Below are 27,956 nucleotides of genomic sequence, written 5' to 3' on the forward strand. Positions count from 1 at the left end.
AGCCATAGATATGTATATCTCCCAGCAATCTTGATTCCAGCTTGTGACTCATCTAGCCCAGCATTTCACATGATGTACTCTGCATATAAGTTAAATAAGCAGGGTGACAATATACAGCCTTGACGTACTTCTTTCCCAATTTTGAACCAGTCCGTTGCTCCATGTCTGGTTCTAACTGTTGCTTCTTGACCTGCATACAGATTTCTCATGAGGCAGGTAAGGTGGTCTGGTATTCCCATCTCTTTAAGAATTTTCCACAGTTTGTTGTGATTTGCACAGTCAAAGGCTTTTGCAGTCAACAAAGCAGAAGTAGATGTTTTTCTGGAATTCCCTTGCTTTTTCAATGATCCAATGGATGTTAACAATTTGATCTCTAGTTACTCTGCCTTTTCTAAATCTAGTTTGTACATCTGGAAGTTCTTGATTTAATTCTTAGCTTTTAGTAAAAAAATGTTTTTCAAAGGAATTACTTCCCTATCTTCCTAAACACAGATCAGGGAATATAGTCCAACTTTTCTTGATGATTTGGATGAGTAGTGAACATGACCTATTACACTGGATGCTGATACAGTGTGGCCCTGATAGAGGTGGGAGAGGTTCTTGATCCCTATACTAAAGGACCCCAGATAGTTTGTGTCATTTCTTTCTGCTATCAACTGTCACTTCTCTTTGGTATCAGATCTGATTTTGGTCTGTGGCCATGTTTTAAACATAATTAGCTTGCCTAAGTGTGCTAGAAAGGATAAGAACTTGGCGACCTGTATGTGACACGGAGAGGTCTTTGGAGGGGTTAATAGCTGAGTTCTGAATGCTTGGCATTGCTGGAAGCCTGACCTCCAAAGAAGTGGAACAGTGCTGCCAATTGTAACTCATGGGTCTTATCTGATTCATAATTAAAAAGAATCCTGATCTGGGCTATGATTGAATATCTTCTACAAAGAGCACTGAGTAAATTCCCAGATACTAAGCCAGTAAGCAATTTCTTAGGAGTTAGGTCACTCTTTCTGCTTTCTTCCGTTCCTTTTATGTAAGTTCCATCTACATAGAACATCCCAGGCACTAGACACAAGTATGCTCACCTCTTTCTGGGGCTGTCAAACCTGGGACAGTGTCCTTGGCTTCACCATCCCTACTTAGGGTATGGAGCCCCCAAACCATACCACTTCCCTAGGAGCAGTTTGCAAAGGTTGGAACTCATCTTTTTGGGGGGTGGGGCATGAGTGCAGCTTGCAGGTTCTGCTTCCCTGACTTTAGATTGAACCCAGGCCACAGCAGTGAAAGCCTAGAATCCTAACCACCAGGGAACTCCTGGAACTCATATTTTCTTATATGGGAGTGTATTCCCAGGCCTCCTGAAGGACTTGCAGTCACCTGGATGCTCTTCTCTTGTTTCCAGGGATTTAAAGCCATCTCATATTGAGCAGCTGAGAAATCCAAGCAGCTCTGGGTGGTGGCTGGGGTGTTGAAGCCAACAGGCACCTGGGTGCTGCTGGACAAGGAGGACATGGCAAACGTGATCAAGGACTGTGAGCGAACCAATCCAGACGAGGGCTCAAAGTCACTCTGGAGAGAGTAGGAAAAGAGAAATGAGTTAGCTCTGTACGCTGGCCTTGGTCTCAAAGTTAGAAATTGCTCTGGCTGAAGAAACATTCCTAGAGAACTCCTTCATGATCTGCTGTCCCTTGTTCCTACAGCTAGAGTCAAGCTTCCGGTCAATGGGCCCATTGGAGGCAAGGTGCACAGTTTCAACTGGTTCCCTTGCAGGTGAAAACAAGAAACAAGATGTTCAGGTTGCTCCCCTGCTTACAATGCATTCAGGAGCTCCCCTTTGCCCTCAGGATAGGAACCCCACCATTATACGGAGTTCACAAGGTCAGAGGTTTTGCATGTTCTCTTGTCCTGTACCCCTCTTATATTACAGAAGGGGTTGACTGGGGTGAGAGGCACAATCTATGTCAGTAAAACCCGTCAGAGCTCAGCGATTTCTCCATAGGAGTGCTTGGAGGAAGGAAGAAATCTGGTTGGAAGAGGGTTTGTCTGAAAGCTGCATTTGCACAGACAGCACACTACCTTATATTTACGGTTTCTGGATGCAAGGCTGATGGCAGTGCCCAGAGGGATGGAGTGTGCCACCACCAATGGGGTGGGGATGGAGCCTGTTGCCTTGTCCTTGCATGGCTGGCCTCTATTCCTCCAAACTGTCTGGCCCGGGGGCTCCTAGTTGGCTTCCTCTGTAGGACTTTCAAAGTAGTCTCCTCCAGGCTTCTTTTTTTTAATTAATTTTTTAATTGAAGGATAATTGCTTTACAGCTCCAGGCTTCTTGACATGGCTTTTTCTACACCTTGAAGAGACACCCCAGAGCACCTCTTCTTTCTAAGAAGTTCCAGGTATTTGTGCTAGCAGAAGCCCCTTTGAAGTCAAGGTGATGACCCCCCTCTCTCCTGGATGTCAGTGGCAAATGATGCACTTTAGCAGGTAGACAGAAGTCCATGTGTGTTTATTCACTAGTTCTTCCCAAACTAGCTTTATGCAGTGCCAGGGTATTTGCAGCTTTCACATCCCTTCACATTTCCCCCTGACCGTCATGTGTTGATCCAGTGATAACCTTAGTTACTATCTTAGCTCCCAATATGGTTCTTTTATGGCCTGTGATTCCAACGCCTGGGGACTTAACATAGCTAGCGGGTCAGACTGATGATACATTCAGCGCCCATCCTCTTGTTGATTCTAGGAAAGGAAGCGGAATGATACAGTTATCTTTGTGGGGCCCATCACACAAAATATAGAGTGGTCCCAAGCCTTTTCTAACTTCTTTAGGTAACTTCCGTCCATGAATGTATATAACAACACCTCATCCTGACACTATTAATTTATCTTTGCTGCTGCTACTGCTGCTAAGTCGCTTCAGTCATGTCCGGCTCTGTGCGACCCCATAGATGGCAGCCCACCAGGCTCCCCCGCCCCTGGGATTCTCTAGGCAAGAATACTGGAGTGGGTTGCCATTTCCTTCTCCAATGCAGGAAAGTGAAAAGTGAAAGTCAAGTCGCTCAGTCATGTCTGACTCTTAGCGACCCCATGGACTGCAGCCTACCAGGCTCCTCCATCTATGGGATTTTTCAGGCAAGAGTACTGGAGTGGGGTGCCATTGCCTTCTCCGTAATTTATCTTTAGCTTGTATTACCTCTTGGAATTATGAACTTAATAGTATACAGACTAGTGGCTCTTGTTTTATTGTTCTGAATATTTTTTTTCATGCTTCAGAGTGGTCTTAGGGTTCTGGTCTTTGGGGACTGGATGGCAACATCTATGCCCCCACTAACTTCACATGATCTGTCTCTCCACTGCCTCTCTGACCGTGGCTTTTACCACTTTCTGTTCCAGACCCAATGTTGGTTTGCTGTTCTTCAAACATTCCTTGCATACTCTTCCCTCAATGCATTTTCACTTGCTGTTTCTGCGCTTCCTCCATGTCAGTGTTAGCTCACCCACTCCCTTCAGGTCTGGATACAAAAGCCACCTTCTCAGTGACACTTCCCCGGCCAAATTATTTGAAATGTTAGCCTTCTACACTGACACTTCACAATCTCCCTCCCTGGGTTACTTTTTTCCTCCTTGGCACTTTTTGTCACTGTCTAACATATCGAGAAGGCGATGGCACCCCACTCCAGTACTCTTGCCTGGAAAATCCCATGGGCAGAGGAGCCTGGTAGGCTGCAGTCCATGGGGTCACAAAGAGCCAGACATGACTGAGTGACTTCCTTTTCACTTTTCACTTTCCTGCATTGGAGAAGGAAATGGCAACCCACTCCAGTGTTCTTGCCTGGAGAATCCCAAGGGCAGGGGAGCCTGGTGGGCTGCCGTCTATGGGGTCACACAGAGTCGGCACGACTGAAGCGACTTAGCAGCAGCAGCAGGAGCAACATACTGTATATTTTGCCTATTTTCTTGTTTATTGTCGATATCATGCCCCCCACTGCAATATAAACTCCATAAAGAAGAGTTTTCATCGGTTTTATTTACTGCTGTATTCCTAACACCTACAACTGTGCTTAGTACACAGTAGTTGCTCAATAAATGTTTGTTGACCGGGTGAATTAATTATGTTAAAAGCTCCAAAGAGACATTGACCTTCTGAGAGGTCGTCAGAGAAAGCTGCTCTGTTCCCTGTATCATTTTAGTTATTCTTTCTGAGACCCACTAGCTCCAGCCAAAGATAGATGGAAAAAGTCTCAGCAGTCTGTGGATCTAGAAATAAATTTGCTAGAGGATATCATGGTATTCTAGAGGATACCATGTAACCTACTTCGCATGAAAACTAACATATGATGCCTATTCAGCAAGTAAATACACACTTAATAAAGAAACATGTTCAATTCAGTTGTCATCCCAAATTTTGTAGCATAACACTATTGATAAAAGCACTGTTTCATGAAACACATTCTATAGCATAACAAACAAATCGGGCTCAGCAAAATTCTAGCAATTACTAGATTGAATGTATGCAGGAGATAGCTTATCTGTTCCCAATCACAGCCTAAGCCAAGAGTCCATCGAACTTAATAATGGCTACTAGTCTCCTTATGCCTGATGGACTGTCATTAAGGAATATTTGAGCCTTCAGTCTATACACAGGCCCACAGCTACCCTCAAACCTGGACTAAAAATGAGAGTGAAGCCATCAAGCATCATCTCCACCTGATTATGGCACTCAAGCTCAGGCATGTGATTCAAAACAGCCCTAAGAGCATCTCTGTGGTTGGGTTTAGAGTATGTAAGTTGTATATATTTTACAACTTCCCTTAAACTCACCAGTGAATTAAATAAACTATTCAAATAAACTCTTTGGAATGCTGGGCAATATTTCTCAAAATATGGTCTGGGAATCCCCCCAGTATCAGAATCACCTGGAGTGAGTGCTAAAAAAGCACTTTTACAGACACATTAAGATCTGATGAATAATTCTATCAGGGGAGGGGGCCTTAGAATAGGCTTAACAGGTTCTCCAAGTGAGTCTTCTGGGGGCTAGAGTTGTGAACCACTGTCTAGTCCTCTGCCATGAAGAGAAAGGCTCCTATTTTCAAACAGAAGCACAGCAAGCTCCTGAATAATCACATCAGGTGCCTTAGAACAGGAGGCAGCCATATCTGTTCCCTCTAGGAAGCGGGGTTCCTTCTTAGGCCCTGCTTTTCCTCCAGCCACATGAGTCAGGAGAAACCTAGAAAAGTTACCACAAGAATCAAGCACAGGATTTTCCAGGCTACCCTGGAAAAACAAACTGAATCCTTTCCTGAAAGAAAAGCAAGTGCAGGAAATGGGACTCCTTCCTCTATTTTTCCTTTGCCATCCCTCCTGCAACCTCACTCCTCCTTCTCTGCACTCTGAGAGCCAACACACCCAAGGTGTATATTACTCAGGAAGGCCAAGACGTTTTCATTCCTTCTCCTGTGATTCAGAGGGGAGTTAGCACAGACAGCTTCTGATTAACAGCTGGAGTGAAATGAGCTCATTTCACCTCAACATCTGGGAGATGTGCCAGGCCTGGCAGCTACTAACCCAGAACCTTCCTGGGGAAGGAACCTGGGTCAGGACTTAGGGCAGGGGAGGGGATCCTTCAGCACTGATTGGGAGGGGTGCTGGACAGTGATATACTGTTAGTGGGGGTAAGGAGTGTTCTTTGAACAATTAAAACACATTTTAGCTCCTTTCCCCTTTCTGTCAAGTTTCTGGACCCTGTATAAAATTGTTCAATCAAACATGCACCCTTTTGATCATCCTTCTGATAGTTTCTTTGTCTGTTGTATGGTACCAGGGTTTTCCCATTTTCGTTTAACTATTGATAAGAAATACTTGAGTGGGGATAGAGAGCAGTTTGGCTGCTTCTTGGAATATCAAACAAATCAAGCTCAGCAAAATTCCAGCAATTTCTAGATTCAGTGTGTGCAGGAGATAGCTTATCTGTTCCCAATTGTTATGTCTTAAATAATGGCATTGCTGCTGCTGCTGCTGCTATGTCGCTTCAGTCATGTCTGACTCTGTGCGACCCCATAGATGGCAGCCCACCAGGCTCCTCCATCCATGGGATTTTCTAGGCAAGAGTACTGGAGTGGGGTGCCATCACCTTCTCCGAAATAATGGCATTACCTGGTGGCTATTTAGGCCAGATTTTGTCAAGCCTTTGGCCTGAAAAGCTGTCACTTTAGGAAAAAAGCTCACTCTGAAACTATCTGGGAGGTTTTGACATTGGGATGCTAGGGAGCTAGATTCTGTATGAGCCATTCAGCTGAAAGCTCCCAAGGCAAGTAGTCTTTGGAACATCTCCAGAAGAAGCAGCAGCTCTTGGTGGGAAAAGTGGTTCTCAGTAGGAGACTTCTCTGCCATGGTATGCTGGTACAGGATATGACTGGCTGTTAGGACTTTAATTTCCCAAGTGTGTCAAAGTACATTATGTGCTCATTCCTGGGAATTCCTGTGCAGCTGCAGCCTCACTCAATTTCTGTTTCATAAAAGGTGTTGTGCCATTTTGCCATCCTGAAAGTTGTAGGAGGTAGAATTTTACATATCCCCTGGAGCTCCCTGCTATCTAAAGCTCCCCAGTTCCTTAAGTAGTATAGAGAATAAGAACATGAACTTTGGAGTCAAAAAGGCCTGAATTTGAGGTCCTAGCCAAGCAATTTTTTAAACTATTTGAGCTCAGACAAGTTACTTAACCTCTTTGAGCCTCAGTTTCTATGTCTTTAATATATGGATAATAATAATATATACTTTAGTGTGCTGTTTTTAAAATTAGATGAAATGATACATGTGAAGTGCCTTTCACACAGGAAAGTCTGAACAAGTATTAGCTGATATTGTTATTGGTGGGCATTGGTTGTCCAAATTTAGAGAACTGCTAGAGTGCACATGGCTGAGTAAAAACTGGTATGAATTTGGGGAGGAATCCTCAGTTTGAGTCCCAGCTGTATCTCTGATTGGCGCTGTGGCCTTGGTCAAGTCATTTCACCTCTCTGAACCTCAGTTTTTTCCACCCAAAATGGGAATAATAGTATCTTCCCTATCTACATTTCAGAGTTTTTGAGAGAATGAAATGCACCTATATCTATGCAAAATAACTTTGTAAGCTACAAATTTCTATGCAGCAATGGGGAAGTGGGCATTATGCTCTCTTCTGATATATCAGAGGATTTTTAAGAATATTGTTCTGGGCTTCAGAGACTTATTTGTAGATAATAATGATGAATTATGAAGTAAGCCATCATGGGCAAAGCAAGAGACATGATAAGGGGAGAACCTTGCAGCAATCTAAATGAACTCTTCATTAGCCAATACAGTGGAATAACTGGAAGCTACTTAACCCCCACCATGTTAAATATTAGCAACACTTATCCTGCAATGGGACTAAAGTCTAGGCATTTAATCAGCTCAAGCTTTAAGCACCAAAATAACTGATACAGCTCTTTCTCAAGAGTGAAAATGCATGACTTCTTTTCCATACAATTGTTTTTCTCCATAAAAAGCCATATTGAGGAAAAATATTCTATGGACTCATTGGGGAATATGAAGTTGACTCACTGATGAAGATGAACTGGGTTGGAAGGGTAGCAGGGGTCAGGGAAGCTCTAAGTAGAAGGATCCTCTGGTCCGAGGATGGGGAAGAAAGAGGGGGCTTTGCTAAACTGGAACTGAAAGGGACAAGGCACACAACTCTTTACCCAATGAAATGTGGAAGAAATAGTCTTAGACAACAAGGCCTTAAGGCAGTCCTTCCCATTCTGCCCCAGGGGTTTTGGAGGAAAAAGTAAGCTTTGGGTCCTTGAGAGATAACATGTATTTTTCCCTGTGTCACCAGTAGGAGGCAGCAGCTCAGAAAAGAAAGAAGAAAACAGCAAACTTGGAAAGACTCTGAGAGGGTAGTGTGTGTTAGTCACTCAGTCGTGTCTGACTCTTTGTGACCCCATGGACTGTAGCACACCAGGTTCCTCTGTCCATGGAATTATCCAGGCAAGAATACTGGAATGGGTTACCATTTCCTTCTCCAGGGGATCTTCCCAACCCAGGGATTGAACCCAGCTCTCCTATATTGTAGGCAGACTCTTTGAGAGGATAGAGATTTGGTCATCTTTAGTCTGACTTCATGGTAGAGAGGTCTGACAGAATGTGGTCCATTGGAGAAGGGAATGGCAAGCCACTTCAGTATTCTTGCCTTGAGAACCCCATGAACAGTAGGAAAAGGCAAAATGATAGGATACCAAAAGAGGAACTCCCCAGGTCATTAGGTGCCCAATATGCTACTGGAGATCAGTGGAGAAATAACTCCAGAAAGAATGAAGGGATGGAGCCAAAGCAAAAACAATACCCAGCTGTGGATGTGACTGGTGATAGAAGCAAGATCCAATGCTGTAAAGACCAATATTGCATAGGAACCTGGAATGTCAGGTCCATGAATCAAGGCAAATTGGAAGTGGTCAAACAAGAGATGGCAAGAGTGAACGTCGACATTCTAGGAATCAGTGAACTAAAATGGACTGGAATGGGTGAATTTAACTCAGATGACCATTATATCTACTACCGCGGGCAAGAATCCCTCAGAAGAAATGGAGTAGCCATCATGGTCAACAGAAGAGTCTGAAATGCAGTACTTGGATGCAATCTCAAAAACGACAGAATGATCTCTGTGTGTCTCCAAGGCAAACCATTCAATATCACAGTTATCCAAGTCTATGTCCCAACCAGTAATGCTGAAGAAACTGAAGTTGAACGGTTTTATGAAGGCCTACAAGACCTTTTAGAACTAACACCCAAAGAAGATGTCCTTTTCATTATAGGGGACTGGAATGCAAAAGTAGGAAGTCAAGAAACACCTGGAGTAGCAGGCAAATTTGGACTTGGAATGTGGAATGAAGCAGGGCAAAAACTAATAGAGTTTTGCCAAGAAAATGCACTGGTCATAGCAAACACCCTCTTCCAACAACACAAGAGAAGACTCTACACATGGACATCACCAGATGGTCAACACCAACATCAGATTGATTATATTCTTTGCAGCCAAAGATGGAGAAGCTCTATACAGTCAACAAAAACAAGACCAGGAGCTGACTGTGGCTCAGATCATGAACTCCTTATTACCAAATTCAGACTCAAATTGAAGAAAGTAGGGAAAACCGCTAGACCATTCAGGTATGACCTAAATCAAATCCCTTATGATTATACAGTGGAAGTGGGAAATAGATTTAAGGGCCTAGGTCTGATAGATAGAGTGCCTGATGAACTATGGAATGAGGTTCGTGACATTGTACAGGAGACAGGGATCAAGACCATCCCCATGGAAAAGAAATGCAGAAAAGCAAAATGGCTGTCTGGGGAGGCCTTACAAATAGCTGTGAAAAGAAGAGAGGCGAAAAGCCAAGGAGAAAAGGAAAGATATAAGCATCTGAATGCAGAGTTCCGGAGAATAGCAAGAAGAGATAAGAAAGCCTTCTTCAGTGATCAATGCAAAGAAATAGAGGGAAAGAACAGAATGGGAAAGACTAGAGATCTCTTCAAGAGAAATAGATGGGGAAACAGTAGAAACAGGGTCAGACTTTATTTTGGGGGGGCTCCAAAATCACTGCAGATGGTGACTGCAGCCATGAAATTAAAAGACACTCCTTGGAAGAAAAGTTATGACCAACCTAGGTAGTATATTCAAAAGCAGAGACATTACTTTGCTGACTAAGGTCCGTCTAGTCAAGGCTATGGTTTTTCCCGTGGTCATGTATGGATGTGAGAGTTGGACTGTGAAGAAGGCTGAGCGCCGAAGAATTGATGCTTTTGAACTGTGGTGTTGGAGAAGACTCTTGAGAGTCCCTTGGACTGCAAGGAGATCCAACCAGTCCATTCTGAAGGAGATCAACCCTGGGATTTCTTTGGAAGGAATGATGCTAAAGCTGAAGCTCCAGTATTTTGGCCACCTCATGTGAAGAGTTGACTCATTGGAAAAGACTCTGATGCTGGGAGGGATTGGGGGCAGGAGGAGAAGGGGACGACCGAGGATGAGATGGCTGGATGGCATCACAGACTCGATGGACGTGAGTCTGAGTGAACTCCGGGAGTTGGTGATGGACAGGGAGGCCTGGCGTGCTGTGATTCATGGGGTCGCAAAGAGTCGGACACGACTGAGCGACTGAACTGAACTGAACTGAGTCTGATTTTTCCGTTTGATTTGGTTTTCTGCCTAGCTTCCTACTTGATGCTTAGTGAGAAGGCAGTCAGAGCTGGGTTTGTGGGAGGCCTTTGGGGATATAAGAGATGGGGTGTCATAATTTATGAGAAGCTCAGAGAAGCATCCAGGCCAGCACATCTGCTTGGGATGGTGATTAAAGCTCCTTAATGGGATGCTACTGCTGCTGCTATTGCTACTGTTGCTGCCACTTGCCCCCTCCTTGTATTCACCCTCCTGAACTAATAAACCAGAGCAATAACTTAGCAGAAATAGCTAAGAAACTCTCATGCTTGGGAGAGCATCAAAGATTAGAATTTCTGCCTGTAAGCCCAACATTTAACCTATAACAACTTTACTCAATTCTTGAATTTACTAACAGAGTTTACTACGTTAAGCAAGAGAAATGTTTAGACTGATGTTAGGAAATGTTGACTATAAATAGTTTAGCTCTATTCATTAATCTATAAAATATATAGTTAGCCTACTAGAGAAAACTACATGTTTTAAAATGTTAATTTTCTTAAGTGTAATCCCCAAGGTAACCACTAAGAAAATAACTTAAAAATATATAAAGAAGGAAATGAGAAGGGAATGAAAACAGTACACTAAAAATTCTAATTAAATCCAAAATAAGGGAGGGCAGTCCTAAGATGGCAGAGGAATAGGACAGGGAGACCACTTTCTCCCCCACAAATTCATTGAAAGAAGATTTGAACGCTGAGCAAATTCCACAAAACAACTTCTGAACGCTAGCAGAGGACATCAGGCACCCAGAAAGGCAGCCCATTGTCTTTGAAAGGAGGTAGGACAAAATAGAAAAGATAAAAAGAGAGACAAAAGAGTTAGGGATGGAGACCTATCCCAGGAAGGGAGTCTTAAAAGAGGAGAATTTTCCAAACACCAGGAAACCCTCTCACCAGCGGGTCTGTGGGGAGTTTTGGAATCTCAGAGGGCAACATACCTGGGAAGAAAAATAAATAAATAAATAAAATGCCTCACGGCAACTCCCAGCAGAGAAGTAGCCCAGACACTGGCATCCACCACCAGCAAGCAGGGGAGCTGAACAGGGAGGTGTGGGCTGCATTGCTTAGGGTAAGGACTGGGCCTGAATGCCCTGAGGGCAATCTGAGGGAGCTAACGTGAAACAGCAACCCAAACTGTGGGATAGCCAGAAAAAGAGAGAGAGAGAGAGAACTATCTTGCAAAAAGCCCTAACCTAAGGCACTGCTGGGCCCACTCACAGAACAAAGGACTGAGCAAATACCAGAGGAGAGCTAGCTGGCTGCAGACCGGCCCATCCACCGCCGGAGGCAGGGAGGCAGGCAGGGGGCAGCCAGAGCCAGAAGGCGAGAGGCAAACTCAGCCCCAGAGGTGGCATCCTCTACCAAACTGTGAGAAGGCTCCCAGTTGCTAACTAAGACTTCTGGGGATTCTGGACGATTGACATCCACCTGGAGAGTTGCAGCCAGAGACCAGCTCCCCAGAAGAGACACACGGCACACCTGAGATGGTACACCTGGGAAACTGAGCAGCTGGGATGGGGGAGGCGATAAGACTCACCTCCCCACTTGGGGAGAGTGTGCTCACCAAGCACCTGGTCGACTGAGCTGCTTGGACCTGGGAAGGGCACAAAACACAGGCCCAACCGAGTCTGTGCCTTTGTGGAGTACCCAAGAACCTGAACCTGATCGGCTTAGACCTGGGCAGTGCACACAACCCAGGGCCCGCTTTAGACAGTTCCCCTGCAGAGCAACCTGGAGCCTGAGCAATGTAGACTGGGAAAGCACACACGCCGTGAGCGAGGGCAAACCCAGTGTGGCCCAGACATTGCAAGCACTCCCCACACACACCAGTGATATTTGTTTGCAGCATTCCTCCCTACCCACAGCACGACTGAACAAGTGAGCCTAAATAAGTGACCACCTTCGCCCCCTTGTGTCAGGGTGGAAATTAGACACTGAAGAGACCTGCAAACAGAAGAAGCCAAAATAAACAGAGGGAACCACTTTGGAAGTGACAGGTGCAACAGATTAAAACCCTGTAGTTAGCACTGATTACATTGGAAGGGGCCTATAGATCTTGAGAAGTATAAGCTGGAACAAGGAACTATCTGAAACTGAACTGACCCCACACTGCCACAACAGGTGCAGAGAAATTCCTAGACATATTTTTACTATTATCATTTTTTAATTAAAATTTTTTTTATTTTTAAGTCCTCTATTACTCCTTTAATTTTCATTTTTATAACCTACTATTACCTTGCAAAAAAGACCCTATTTTTAAAGCAAGCTTCATATATATTTTTTATAGTTTTTTATGATTTTGTTTTTTAATATTGTATTTTTGACAGTCTAACTCTACTGTAGATTTTTAATCTTTGCTTTTTGGTATTTGTTATCAATTTTGTACCTTTAAGAATCCAATCTTCATACCCATTTTTACTTAGGAGTGTGAGTACTGGCTCGATTACTCTCTCCCCCTTTTGACTCTCCTTTTTCTTTCCCAGGTCACCTCTATCTCCCCTCTCCCCCTTCTCTTCTCCCCCAACTCTGTGAATCTCTGTTTATGTTCTGGGCTGTGGAGAACACTTAAGGAACTGATTACTGCCTAGATCTGTCTTTCTCCTTTTGATTCCCTCTTTTGTCCTCCTGGTCACCTCTATCTCCTTCCTCCCTCTTCTCTTCTCTTCTCTTCTCTATGTAACTCCATGAACCTCTCTGAGGGTTCCAGACTGTGGAGAGCACATAGGGAATTGATTACTGGCTAGACTTCTCCCTCCCCTTTTGATTCTGCCTCTTCTCCTCCTGGTCACCTCTATTTCCCTCCTCCCTCTTCTCTTCTCCATGTAACTCTGTGAACCTCTCTGGGTGTCCCTCACTGTGGAGAATCTTTTCACCATTAACCTAGATGTTTTATCATCAATGCTGTATGGATGGAGAAATCTTGAGGCTACTGTAAGAATAAGACTGAAAACCAGAGGCAAGAGGCTTAAGCCCAAAACCTTTGAACACCAGAGAACTCCTGACTCAAGGGAACATTAATAGATAAGAGATCATCCAAAAGCCTCCACACCTACACTGAAACCAAGCATCACCCAAGAGCCAACAAGTTCCAGAGCAAGACATACCATGCAAATTCTTCAGCAATGCAGGAACATAGCCCTGAGCTTCAATATACAGGCTGCCCAAAGTTACACCAAACCCACAGGCATCTCAAAACTCACTACTGGACACTTCATTGCACTCCAGAGAGAAGAAATCCAGCTCCACCCACCAGAACACCAACGCAAGCTTCCCTAACCAGGAAACCTTAACAAGCCACTTGTCCAACCCCACCCACAGGAGGGAACCTCTACAATAAAGAGGAACCACAAACTGCTAGAATACAGAAAGGCCACCCCAAACACAGCAATATAAACAAGATGAAAAGGCAGAGAAATACCCAGCAGGTAAAGGAACAGGATAAATGCCCACCAAACCAAACAAAAGAGGAAGAGATAGGGAGTATACCTGAAAAAGAATTCAGAATAATGATAGCAAAAATGATCTAAAATCTTGAAAACAAAATCGAGTTACAGATAAATCTGGAGACAAGGATTGAGAAGATGTAAGAAATGTTTAACAAGGACCTACAAGAAACAAAAAAGAGTCAATCAATAATGAATAATGCAATAAATTAGATCAAAACACTCTGGAGGGAACCAACAGTAGAGTAACAGGGACAGAAGATAGGATAAGTGAGGTAGAAGATTGAATGGTAGAAATAAATTAAGCAGAGAGGAAAAAAGAAAAAAGAATTAAAAGAAATGAGGACAACCTCGGGGACCTCTTGGACAATGTTAAATGCCCCAACATTCTAATCATAGGTGTCCTAGAAGAAGAAGATAAAAAGAAAGACCATGAGAAAATACTTGAGGAGATAATAGTTAAAAATTTCCCTAAAATGGGGAAGGAAATAGTCACCCAAGTCCAAGAAACCCAGAGAGTCCCAAACAGGATAAACCCAAGGCAAAATACCCCAAGACACATATTAATCAAATTAACAAAGATCAAACACAAAGAACAAATATTAAAAGCAGCAAGGGAAAAGCAACAAATAACACACAAGGGGATTCCCATAAGGATAATAGCTGATCCTTCAATAGAAATTCTTCAGGCCAGAAGGGAATGGCAGGACATACTTAAAGTGATGAAAGAAAATAACCTACAGCCCAGATTACTGTACCCAGCAAGGATCTCATTCAAATATGAAGGAGAAATCAAAAGCTTTACAAACAAGCAAAAGCTGAGAGAATTCAGCACCACCAAACCAGCTCCCCCCAAAATGCTAAAGGATCTTCTCTAGACAGGAAACACAGAAAAAGTGTATAAATTTGAACCCAAAACAACAAAGTAAATGGCAACAGGATCATACTTATCAATAATTACCTTAAATGTAAATAGGTTGAATGCCCCAACCAAAAGACAAAGACTGGCTGAGTGGATACAAAAACAAGACCCCTGTATATGCTGTCTACAAGAGACCCACCTCAAAACAAGGGACACATACAGACTGAAAGTGAAGGGCTGGAAAAAGGTATTTCATGCAAATGGAGACCAAAAGAAAGCAGAAGTAGCAATACTCATATCAGAAAAAATAGACTTTAAAATAAAGGCTGTGAAAAGAGACAAAGAAGGACACTACATCATGATCAAAGGATCAATCCAAGAAAAAGATATAACAATTATAAATATATATGCACCCAACATAGGAGCACTGCAATATGTAAGGCAAATGCTAACAAGTATGAAAGGGGAAATTAACAATAACACAATAATAGTGGGAGACTTTAATACCCCACTCACACCTATGGATAGATCAACTAAACAGAAAATTAACAATGAAACACAAACTTTAAATGATACAATGGACCAGTTAGACCTAATTGATATCTATAGGACATTTCACCCCAAAACAATGAATTTCACCTTTTTCTCAAGTGCACACGGAACCTTCTCCAGGATAGATCACATCCTGGGCCATAAATCTAGGCTTGGTAAATTCAAAAAAATTGAAATTATTCCAAGCATCTTTTCTGACCACAATGCAGTAAGATTAGATGTCAATCACAGGGAAAAAACCTATTAAAAATTCCAACATATGGAGGCTGAATAACACGCTTCTGAATAACCAACAAATCACAGAAGAAATTTAAAAAGTCAAAATATGCATAGAAATGAATGAAAATGAAAACACAACAACCCCAAACCTATGAGACACTGTAAAAGCAGTGCAAAGGGGAAGCTTCATAGCAATACAGGCTCACCTCAAGAAACAAGAAAAAGCCAAACAAATAACCTAACTCTTCATCTAAAGCAACTAGAAAAGGAAGAAATGAAGAACCCACCCCAGGGTTAGTAGAAGGAAAGAAATCTTAAAAATTAAGGTAGAAATAAATGCAAAAGAAATGAAAGACCATAGCAAAAATCAACAAAGCTAAAAGCTGGTTCTTTGAGAAGATAAATAAAATTGACAAACCATTAGCCAGACTCATCAAGAAACAAAGGGAGAAGATACAAATCAACAAAATTAGAAATGAAAATGGAGAGATCACAACAGGCAACACAGAAATACAAAGGATCATGAGACTATCAGCAATTATATGCCAATAAAATGGACAACTTGGAAGAAATGGACAAATTGTTAGAAAAGTATAACTTTCCAAAACTGAACCAGGAAGAAATAGAAAATCTTAACAGACTCATCACAAACACAGAAATCAAAACTGTAATCAGAAATCTTCCAGCAAACAAAAGCCCAGGACTAGATGGCTTCACAGCTGAATTCTACCAAAAATTTAGAGAAGAGCTAACACCTGTCTTACTCAAACTCTTCCAGAAAGTTGCAGAGGAAGGTAACCTTCCAAACTCATTCTATGAGGCCACCATCACCCTAATACCAAAACCAGACAAAGATGCCACAAAAAAAAGACAACTACAGGCCAATATCACTGATGAACATAGATGCAAAAATCCTTAACAAAATTCTAGTAAACAGAATCCAACAACACATTAAAAAGATCATACATCATGTCCAAGTGGTCTTTATCCCAGGGATGCAAGGATTCTTTAATATCTGCAAATCAATGTAATACACCACATTAACAAATTGAAAAATAAAAACCATATGATTATCTCAATAGATGCAGAGAAAGCCTTTGAAAAAATTCAACATCCAGTTATGATAAAAACCCTCCAGAAAGCAAGAATAGAAGGAACATACCTCAACATAATAAAAGCTATATATGATAAACCCATAGCAAACATTATCTTCAATGGTCAAAACTTGAAAGCATTTCCCCTAAAGTCAGGAACAAGACAAGGGTGCCCACTTTCACCACTACTATTCAACATGGTTTTGGAATTTTTGGCCACAGCAATCAGAGCAGAAAAAGAAAGAAAATGAATCCAAATTGGAAGAGAAGAAGTAAAACATTTACTGTTTGCAGATGACATGATCCTCTACATAGAAAACCCTAAAGACTCCACCAGAAAATTACTTGAGCTAATCAATGAAGATAGTAAAGTTGCAGGATATAAAATTAACACACAGAAATCCCTTGCATTCCTATATACTAACAATGAGTAAAAGGAAAGAGAAATTAAGGAAACAATTCCATTCACCATTGCAATGAAAAGAATAAAATACTTAGGAATATATCTACCTAAAGAAACAAAAGACCTATATATAGAAAACCATAAAACACTGATGAAAGAAATCAAAGAGGACACAAATAGATGGAGAAATATACCATGTTCATGGATCAGAAGAATCAATATAGTGAAAATGAGTATACTACCCCAAAGCAATCTATAGATTCGATGCAGTCCCTATCAAGCTACCAATGGTATTTTTCACAGAGCTAGAACAAATAATTTCACAATTTGTATGGAAATACAAAAAACCTCGAATAGCCAAAGCAATCTTGAGAAAGAAGAATGGAACTGGAGGAATCAACCTGCCTGACTTCAGGCTCTACTACAAAGCCACAGTCATCAAGACAGCATGGTACTGGCACAAAGACAGAAATACAGATCAATGGAACAAAATAGAAAGCCCAGAGATAAATCCACGCACCTATGGACACCTTTTCTTTGACAAAGGAGGCAAGAATATACAATGGAGAAAAGACAATCTCTTTAACAAGTGGTGCTGGGGAAACTGGTCAACCACTTGTAAAAGAATGAAACTAGAACACTTTCTAATACCATACACAAAAATAAACTCAAAATGGGTTAAAGATCTAAATGTAAGACCAGAAACTATAAAACTCCTAGAGGAGAACATAGGCAAAACACTCTCTGACATAAATCACAGCAGGATCCTCTATGACCCACCTCCCAGAATATTGGAAATAAAAGCAAAAATAAACAAATGGGACCTAATTAAAATTAAAAGCTTCTGCACAACAAAGGAAACTATAAACAAGGTGAAAAGACAGTGTTCAGAATGGGAGAAAATAATAGCAAATGAAGCAATGGACAAATCATTAATCTCAAAAATATACAAGCCATTCCTGTAGCTCAATTCCAGAAAAATAAACGACCCAATCAAAAAAATGGGCCAAAGAACTAAACAGACATTTCCCCAAAGAAGACATACAGATGGCTAACAAACACATGAAAAGATGCTCAACATCACTCATTATCAGAGAAATGCAAATCAAAACCACAATGAGGTACCATCTCACACCGGTCAGAATGGCTGCTATCCAAAAATCTACAAGCAATAAATGCTGAAGAGGGTGTGGAGAAAAGGGAACCTTCTTATACTGTTGGTGGGAATGCAAGCTGGTATAGCCACTATGGAGAACATTGTGGAGATTCTTTAAAAAACTGGAAATAGAACTGCCATACGACCCAGCAATCCCACTTCTGGGCTACACACCGAGGAAACCAGAATTGAAAGAGACACGTGCACCCCAATGTTCATTGCAGCACTGTTTATAACAGCCAGGACATGGAAGTAACCTAGATGTCCATCAGCTGGCGAATGGATAAGAAAGCTGTGGTACATATACACAATGGAATATTACTCGGCCATTAAAAAGAATACATTTGAATCAGTTCTAATGAGGTGGATGAAACTGGAGCTTATTATACAGAGTGAAGTAAGCCAGAAAGAAAAACACCAATACGGTATGCTGCTGCTGCTGCTGCTAAGTCGCTTCAGCCATATATGGAATTTAGAAAGATGGTAATGATAACCTTATATGCAAGACAGCAAAAGAGACACAGATGCATAAAACAGTCTTTTGGACTCTGTGAGAGAAGGCGAGGGTGGGATGATCTGAGAGAATAGCATTTAAACATGTATATTATCATATGTGAAACAGATCGCCAGTCCAGGTTCAATGCATGAGAGAGGGTTCTCAGGGCTGGTGCACTGGGATGACCCAGAGGGATGGGATGGGGAGGGAGGTGGGAAGGGGGTTCAGGATGGGGAACACATGTAAACTCATGGGTGATTCATATCAATGTATGGCAAAAACTGCTACAATATTGTAAAGTAATTAGCCTCCAATTAAAATAAATACATTTTTTTTAAATCCAAAATAAGATAGTAATGGAAGAACCGAGGTACAAAAAAGAGCTAAATGGCAGAAGTCCTTCATTATTAGTAATCACTATGAATGTAAATTAATTAAACTCTCCAATCAAAAGGCAGAAATTAGCAAGATGAATTTTTAAAACATGATCTATTTGTATGCTGTCTACAAGAAGCTCACTTTAGATCCAAAAACAAACAAGTTGAAAGTGAAAGGATGATTAAAGGGATTCCAAGAAAATGATAACAAAAAGAGAGCTGGGGTGGCTATACTAAAATTAAACAAAACAGATTTCAAGTCAAAATTGTTATAGGAGACAAAGATGGACATTATACATTGACAAACGGGTCAATCCATCAGGAAGATAGAACAGTCATAAACAAAACAACAGACCCACTCCTGAATACATGAAGCAAAAATTGACAGAATTGAAGAAGGAAATGGACAGTTATACAATAATAGAGATGTCAGTATCCCACTTTCACTAATGAATAAACAGCTAGACAGAAGATCAATAAGGAAATGGAGAACTTGAAACAATAATACAAACCTAACATATATATAAGTATGTATAATATTCCATTCAACAAGAGCATAATATGTATTCTTCTGAAATGCACATGGAACATTCTCCTGTATAAACCATATGCTAGGCTACAAAATAAGTCTTAATAAAATTTAAAAGATTGAAACCATGCAAAGTATCTTCTCTGATCACAACAGAACAAAACTACACAATCAATAACAAAAGGAAGACTGGAAAATTCACAAATAGGTGGAAAGTAAACAACATACCCTTAAGCAATGAATGGGTCAAAGAAGAAATCAAAAGGAAAGTTAGAAAATACTTTGACATGAATTAATACTAAAACACAACATAAACTTATGTGGTACAGCAAAAACAGTCTTTAGAAATGCATAGCTGTATATGCTTGTTAAAAAAAGAAGCTCTCAAATCACTACCCTAATGTTCCACCTTAAGGAACCCAGAAAGATGAAACTAAACCCAAAGCTAGCAAGAGGAAGGAAATAATAGAGATTAAAGCAGAGATAATGAAATAGGGAATAGAAAAACAATATGGAAAATCAATGAAACCAAAAGTTGATCCTTTGAAAAGTAAAACAAAATGGACAAATGTTTAGCTAGATTGATTAAGAAAAAATAAGACACAAATTATTAAAATCAGAATTGAAAGGGAACAATTACTACCGACCTTACAGAAATAAAAAGGATTATAAAACAGTACTATGAATACTTGTATAGATAGCCTAAATGAAATGGATAAATTCCCAGACACATCCAAATTACTAAAATTGAATAAAAAAGAAATGGAAAACCTGAATACACCTATAGCAACAGATTGAATCAGTAATCAAAACCTCAAAACAATGAAAAAAGCAGGACCAGATGGCTTCACTGGTGAATTCTACCAAACCTTTAAATAATAATACCAATCCTTCACAAACATTTCAAAACACATATAAGAGGGAACACTTTCTGATTCTACGAGGCAAGCATTACCATGACTCCAAAGCCAGATAAAGGCATCACAAGAAATGAATGCTATAACCTAAATCCCTCATGAATACACATGCAAAATACTAGCAAACCAAATCCAACAGCATTTTAAGGGCAATTATACTTGATGAGCAACTGGGATTTACCCCAGAATTAGGAGGTTTAGCATATGAAAATCACTATATAATATATGAAAATCAAATGTAATATACCATATTAAAAGAATGAAGGAAAAAATAATATGATCATCATGATTGATGTGGAAAAAGCCAATCCAATTAACCACACAATAGTTTGTGAATGGAAGTGTTAATGAGGACAGTCTACTTATTTTCCAATTGTTGATGGGTATTGTTGGCTGGCCAAAGCTAGATGCATGAAATACACATACATGCCCTCTCATGTCAAATGATTTTTCATATGGATATGTGTTTGTCAAACCATACTATATGCCCTAAGCTTTGGTATTTTTGGCATTTGAAATTGTAGAAGCTTTACTTCCATAAAAATCTCTATTAGTTTTCTTCATGAAAGAACTGAAAACATCCACAAACTTTTTTTTTTCAGAAATACGGTCTCCCATACCTTATAAATTACAGTGCTGATTATTCGGTTTTTAGAATTGGACAGAAAATGTTAACCAACAGGCAAATCAAAAGCCAAAAATGGCAGCTCCTTCCTCAAACATCCCCTTAGTATTGAGCTACAGCAGGAAAAAAGAAAGGTAAGAAGAAATTATGCCTCTGACTTGTGCACCTGCCACCGCTAACCTGCAACTTCGGCTGGAACCAACACTCACCTCCTTGCTTGTCAAGGTGTTGTATGATGAACTCTTCTTAGGTGACTCATAATCAACAGACATTTCTTCAAGATCCTTAGAGATGGAGTCAGATAGAATGAGATGTGAGCTGATGCTGGGTTGGCATGGATGCAGTAGTGGGATCTGTCAAGGAAGAGTATAGAAAGAAAAAGTTAAAAACTTGTGTGCCTTCCCCCAAATTACCTGTCGCTCAAAGGTTGAAGGGTTAAGAACCCAAAATGGGGGAAAAAAAAAAAAACAAGCCAAGGAAAGAATCTCCTACTTCCTTGTCTTCACTTCTTGTACCTACACAAACCAAAGACTAATAAATAGCCTGGGTTCACACTCTGGGTTGCTGCACACTTTTGCCAGTCCCAAAGACAGAAACTTCAAATTGCTTCCTTGCTCAAAACCAGAATCCTGGTGTTATCTCTTACTGATGTCAACTAGAAATCTTATTTGAGTCCGATCTTTGTTTTGATTTTGGTCTTATCTTTGGAAGTCCAGATCTTGGGGAGGTGAGTCTTTGGGTTATGTTCTGGGCTTGGCATCCAGGCTACAATCTTTATTTCTATCATTCTCTCTGTCCAGGAATTGTCTGGATGGAATCTTGACTGTGTTGGTTGCTCATCTTAAGCCTGTTGAGACTGATTTTCTGGTAATTTTAGAAAATCTACACAACTATTCCTGGTTAGAACTGGATGACTAGTTTTCTGAAGGGGATAAAAGTTGTTCATTTGGTTTTACCTTGAGCTTCAGCAGACTGATTTAGTTGATTCCAGTTAGTAGTTCATGTTATATACTTGAATTTGAGGCACTGGCCCCTGCCATGATCCTCTTGATGTGTATCAGAATCCCTGATTTTATCTTTAACAAATACTGGCTAAGCATGTACAATGTGCCACACCCATTCTAGGCACTGGGTCTATAGCAATAAACAAAACAAAATCCTTGTTGACATGAAGCTGACATGCTGGATTCTGTCATAGGCTCTGCTCCTGCTCAGGACAGATGGATGTCAAACTCTCAAAGCCAAAGAAAAGGAGCCACATTGAGTTTCTGCCTGTGGAGTACTCCTGGCCAACCTCTAAGGTGCCCTCTTATGACTACTACACCCCACTGGGGGTTCTTAAGAACAGACCTTGGGGATTAAAAATCCCAAAGCACAATTGTAATAATAATCATTGTAGTAATGGCAGTTAACTTTTACAGGCTTTACTTGGCTTTTGTTGTTCACTCACTAAGTTGTGTCTGACTCTTTGCAACCTCATGGAATGCAGCACACCAACCTTCCCTGTCCTTCACTATCACCTGGAGTTTGCTCAAACTCATGTCTATTGAGTCCATGATGCCATCCAACCATCTCATTCTCTGTTGCCCTCTTCTCCTCCTGCCCTCAATCTTTACCAGCATCAGGGTCTTTTCCAATGAGTTGGCTCTTCACATCAGGTAGCCAAAGTATTGGAGCTTCAGCTTCAGCATCAGTCCTTCCAATGAATATTCAGGGTTGATTTCCTTTAGGATTCACTGGTTTGATCTCCTTGCAGTCCAAGAGACTTTCAAGAGTCTTCTCTGGCATGACAGTTCAAAAGTGTCAATTCTTCGGCTCTCAGCCTTCTTTATGGTCCAGCTTTCACAATCCATACATGACTACTGGAAAAACCATAGCTTTGACTAGACAGACTTTTGTCGGCAAAGTGATGTCTCTGCTTTTTAATATGCTGTCTAGGTCTGTCGTAGTTCTCCTTCCAAGGAGCAAGTGTCTTTTAATTTCATGGCTGTAGTTACTGTCCACAGTGATTTTGGAGCCCAGGGAAATAAAGACTGTCACTGTTTCCATTTTTTCCCTCAGCAGTATGAGAATTTCCAGATGTTCAAGCTGGATTTAGCAAAGACAGAGGAACCAGAGATCAAATTGCCAACATCCATTGGATCATAGAAAAAAGCAAGAGAATTCCAGAAAGACATCTACTTCTGCTTCACTGAATACTCAAAAGCCTTTGACTGTGTGGATCACAACAAACTGTGGAAAATCCTTAAAGAAATGGAAATACCAGACCACTTTACCTGTCTCCTGAGAAACCTGTATGAAGGTCAAGAAGCAACAGGTAGAACTGGACATGGAACAACAGGCTGGTTCCAAATTGGGAACAATACGTCAAGGCTGCATATTGTCACCCTGCTTATTTAACTTATATGCAGTGTACATAGTGTGAAATTCCGGATTTAACTTATATGCAGAGTACATAGTGTGAAATGAGTACAATTGTGTGGTAGTTTGAACCTTCTTTGGCATTGCCCTTCTTTGGAATTGGAATGAAAACTGATCTTTTCCAGTCCTATGGCCACTGCTGAGTTTTCCAAATCTGCTGGCATAATGAGTGCAACATTTTCACAGTATCATCTTTTAGGATCTGAAATAGCTCAATTGGAATTTCTGTCACCTCCACTAGCTTTGTTCATAGTAATGCTTCCTAAGGCCCACTTTAGTTCACACTCCAGGATATCTATCTTTAGGCGACAGATGGTAACGCCAATGTGGTTACCATCGTGGTTACCTAAGCCCTTGTTTGTAAAGTTCTTCTGTGTATTCTTGCCACCTCTTCTTAATATCTTCTGCTTCTGTTAGGTCCATACCATTTCTGTCCTTTATTGTGCCCATCTTTGTATGAAATATTCCCTTGGTATCTCTAATTTTCTTGAAGAGATCTCTAGTCTTTCCCATTCTATTGTTTTCCTCTATTTCTTTGCATTGATCACGAGGAAGGCTTTCTTATCTCTCCTTGCTATTCTCTGGAACTCTGCATTCAGATGGATATATCTTTCCCTTTCTCCCTTACCTTTCCCTTCTCTTCTTTCCTCAGCTATTTGTGAGGTTTCCTCACACACTGGAGACTAAAGATGTGCCCTCCTTCCTGTTGAGGCAGGGCCAGATAATTTCAACACCTTAGAGACTGGGCTAATGGAAAGACTATAGGTTGGAGGTTGACACATCTGAGTCAGAGTTCCAGGGCTACCACTAACTATATGGTCAGCTGGAACAATTTCTTTAATCTCTCTGAGTCTTTCTTCAATCCTCACAGACAACCCCTTGAACTAGATATTTATATTATACCCATTATAGATGAAGAAAGGAAGGCTCAGAGAGATTAAGTAATCAGCCCAAAGTCACAAGGCCTATAAATAGTAGAGCAGAGATTCAAGCATAGGTCTGCCTGTTTGACTTTGAGCAATTCTACTTTATTACCTCGGTGGTGTTGCAGCCTGCAACATGGAATTCACTTCTGGCTGCACCTCTTGGCACAGTTCCAAACATAGCTTCATGCATGCTACCAGTCCTAGCTCTAGGCAGAGTAGTAGAAACATGAGATCTCTGTGGAAGAAAGAAAAAACATGGGGGTTGGAATGCCTGCACATTAATGTCACCGTTATAATACTCAGAGCATTTTGGGGGTGCATAAAGAGAAGTGAATATGGTGATCCTGGCCAATACTGTGTGTCAGGCACTAGGGAAGCACATCATATACTTAGATATTCTCTTATTCAGTGTTTACAACAGTGGGGGTGGAATCAGGAGTAGTCCAAGTATGCGCTGATGCTCGAGTTCACCATTACCTGCAAAGGTCTGCCTCTTGGGATCTCTGGAGAGGGGTATAGCTTCCTTTCTGATATTTCAGGGTCAGGCTCCAACACAAAGATGCTGTCATGAGACATGGCTCTGATCTTGATTCTGCTCTTGGCCCTGGCCAGGAAGGAAAAAGTCTTATGAAAGCAGCCAAGGGAACCAAAGATACATGTGTGTCTATACTATGGCTTACCACAGACACCTCAGAAGCATATGCGTTGACACACACAGTCTTCCATGAGATATTGAGTGAAAAAATAAAGAATAGTATGGTCCCATTTAATACATATACATATATGACATGGGCTTCCCAGGTGGTGCTAGTGGTAAAGAGCTTGCCTGCCAGTTCAGGAGACATAAGAGACTCTGGTTCAATCCTTGGGTTGGCAAGATCCCCTGAAGGAGGGCATAGCAACCCACTCCAGTATTCTTGTCTGGAGAATCCTATGTACAGAGGACCCTGGCAGGCTACAGTCCATGGGGTCACAAAAAGTCAGACATGAATGAAGTGACTGAGCACACATATATTACATACATATATAGTTTGTGATCATAGAGAAAAGTCCGGAAGGATATCCACCAAATTGTTAGTGGTGTTTCCCTCTGAGGAATGGCACTAGGAACAGCAGGGATACTTTCATTTTATACTCTATGTACTTCTGCATAATTTTAATGTTTTCAAATGATCCACACATATTTTTTTATATAATAGCTTTACTGAGATATAGCTTACATACCATATAATTCACCACTGAAAGTATACAGTTCAGCAGTGACAACACTGTGGAAGGGGAAGGAAGACTCTGAGTCTTGCTATTATTAAGGTGAAAGTTATAAAAGATCTTCCCTCTTCCACCCCACCCTCTGGATTTTAGTAGAGCTAATCTTAGTCTTCCTTATACCTATATGACTGAGTGACTGAACTGACTGAGACCTATAAGGCAATGGTCTATAATGTATGGCTTGTGAGATATGAAGCAAGCCCCTTGGTGCAAAACCATCTCCCTCCCTAGTAAAGCTATCTGAAATTCCTCACATTCAATGCACTCATTAAGGTCCATTTTAATGAGACCTCTGTGCTGTTAGTAAGCAGTATAACACATTTGCTAACTGTCTTATTAGTTCAGTTTGGTTCAGTTGCTGAGTTGTGTCCTACTCTATGCAACCCCATGGAATGCAGCATTCCAGGCTTCCTTGTCCATCACCAACTCCTGGAGCTTGCTCAAATTCACATCCATTGAGTCTGTAATATCACCCAAACATCTCATCCTCTGTCTTCCCCTTCTCCTGCTCTCAATCTTTCCCAGCATCAGGGTCTTTTCCAGAGTCGGCTCTTTTGAAAAGACCCTGATGCTGGGAAATATTGAAGGTGGGAGGAGAAGGGGATGACAGAGGATGAGATGGTTGGATGGCATCACCGACTCAATGGACATGAGTTTGAGTAAACTCCGGGAGTTGGTGATGGACAGGGAGGCCTAGCGTGCTGCGATTCATGGGGTCGCAAAGAGTCGGACACGACTGAGCGACTGAACTGAACTTGTATACAACAGGCCATCAGTCAGTAATTTCGGCCAAAGGCCAGTGATGATTCAGCTGTCAAAGGAGGATCTGGATGTAGCTCCCTGCCTTTTGCCTTGCCCTCAGCCCCCACCCCTCCTGAGCTTACCGTGGCATGGTTTGTTGACCTTGAACTGACTTCAGAGAAGAGATCTCAATACTGCTACTGGACAAGCTTGGTTTGAGCCGTCTCCCTCCCTGGACTTCTTTGGGCTCTTTCTTCTTCTTGCCAAAGAAGCTCTTGAAGGCTTTAAATCTGGATTTCTTTTTTCCTGGAAGTTGTAAATGCAAGTGAGGCAGAGTGTGATGATGGAAGGGAAGACAGGAGAGGAAATGGCTTTTGTGATGGGAATGAGGAGTAGGATCCTAAAGGCCCTGTGGGTCCTAGCTTTCCCACCAGTGCCCCTGGCATTGTTCATCTGCTTTGTTCTCTTCTTAGGAACTCATCAACAAAGTATCTGAGTTTCTGGTGAAAGCAGAAGCTCAGGCCCCAGGCTGTGGCCTCTGGGCAGCCTCTATTCAGGCTCAACTCACCCTGCATTCACTTGCCTCTCAATTTCAACTATTAACACACACCTCTTCCCTGGCCCTAAGAAGTTCATTCATACACAGCAACTTTTGAGCCAACATAAGCACTTGGTACCCTGATCACTGGAGTCTTCATGATTCAGCTGGGAAGCCAAGCTTCCACATGTGACAGATACTTCAGGACCTTTGGAAATCCATGTGGGAGCTGGTATTGCCCAACCTGTGTGCTGCAAGGATGCAGACCCAAGGAATGAGTGCAGGGGGTTGGTGTGGTCATGGAAGATGTCTTCTAAGAAGGGCTTTATGAGGAAGGGAGAGGGCCAGGAATTGGGCAGAAAGGGATGCTGGGCAAAGAAGTTCCCTGTGCAAAAGGTGTGACAATGTCACCAAAGAATTTTGCAAGGGAGTGTGTGTGTGTGTGCATGTATGTGTGGGTGTATTAGGTGCACTGTTCCTCAATTATTGCTGATTGGTTCAGATTACCTACAGGGCTGCTGCCCTCTGCACATGCAAATAATTGAAAGTTTGTTCTACTATCATTAAAAAAAAAAAAAACAGCCAGCAGTGAGGAATGTGACTTTCAATGCTCTTCAGGCTCTCTCTGGGTTTTCTTGAGTTTCCTAATAAGCACATGCATCTTTCTCCCAGCTCAGAAGAGGGGGAGGGAAGGGAAGTTTGTGCTGCATTCATCCGTGAGAAGGAACCTGCTTTTATTGCTTCACATGCAGTAATTTACCAACTCAGGTGTCTCATTCCAATTCCCAACAGCCTGGTCTCTGGAAGCCAACAAGACTGTTATAAGATAGGCTTAGTGGTATGATGTAAAACACCACCAGAGAGTAAGAAAACTCTGGAATACTGAGCTTGGTTTGGCTCTGCTATTGATTAGCTCTGTAACCACAGGCAAGTCACTCAACCTCTCTGGGGCTCAGCTGGAAAATGAGGGGATCATGCTAATCAATGTCTCCCAAAGCGTGTTCAGAGGGATGCTCATAGGTCTGTTGCATGAAAAGGGGGGTCTGCAGTCTAGTCAATCTGGAAAACATTGATTAAACACAGTTTAGGGGTCTGTGTTCCAACAAAACTTTTCTGAAACTTCAGCATGCCTATGTGGATGGTGAAGTGCCAAGAAACTGGGTAAC

At 41.6% G+C, this 27,956-nt stretch overlaps 1 protein-coding gene across 1 annotated transcript in view; it reads right to left on the reverse strand.

Annotated features, from left to right (window-relative positions):
- The window catches only part of KIAA1210 (KIAA1210 ortholog), a 46,003-nt gene that overhangs the window by 13,571 nt on the left and 4,476 nt on the right, over positions 1–27,956 (reverse strand). Inside the window, 4 exon segments of the mRNA XM_040266616.1 lie at positions 1,366–1,563; positions 24,352–24,477; positions 24,720–24,846; positions 26,396–26,558. Coding sequence (XP_040122550.1) covers positions 1,366–1,563; positions 24,352–24,477; positions 24,720–24,846; positions 26,396–26,558 — 614 coding nt within the window.

The sequence above is a fragment of the Oryx dammah genome, unplaced genomic scaffold, assembly GCF_014754425.2.
Source record: "Oryx dammah isolate SB20612 unplaced genomic scaffold, SCBI_Odam_1.1 HiC_scaffold_23, whole genome shotgun sequence".
Lineage (NCBI taxonomy): Eukaryota > Metazoa > Chordata > Mammalia > Artiodactyla > Bovidae > Oryx > Oryx dammah.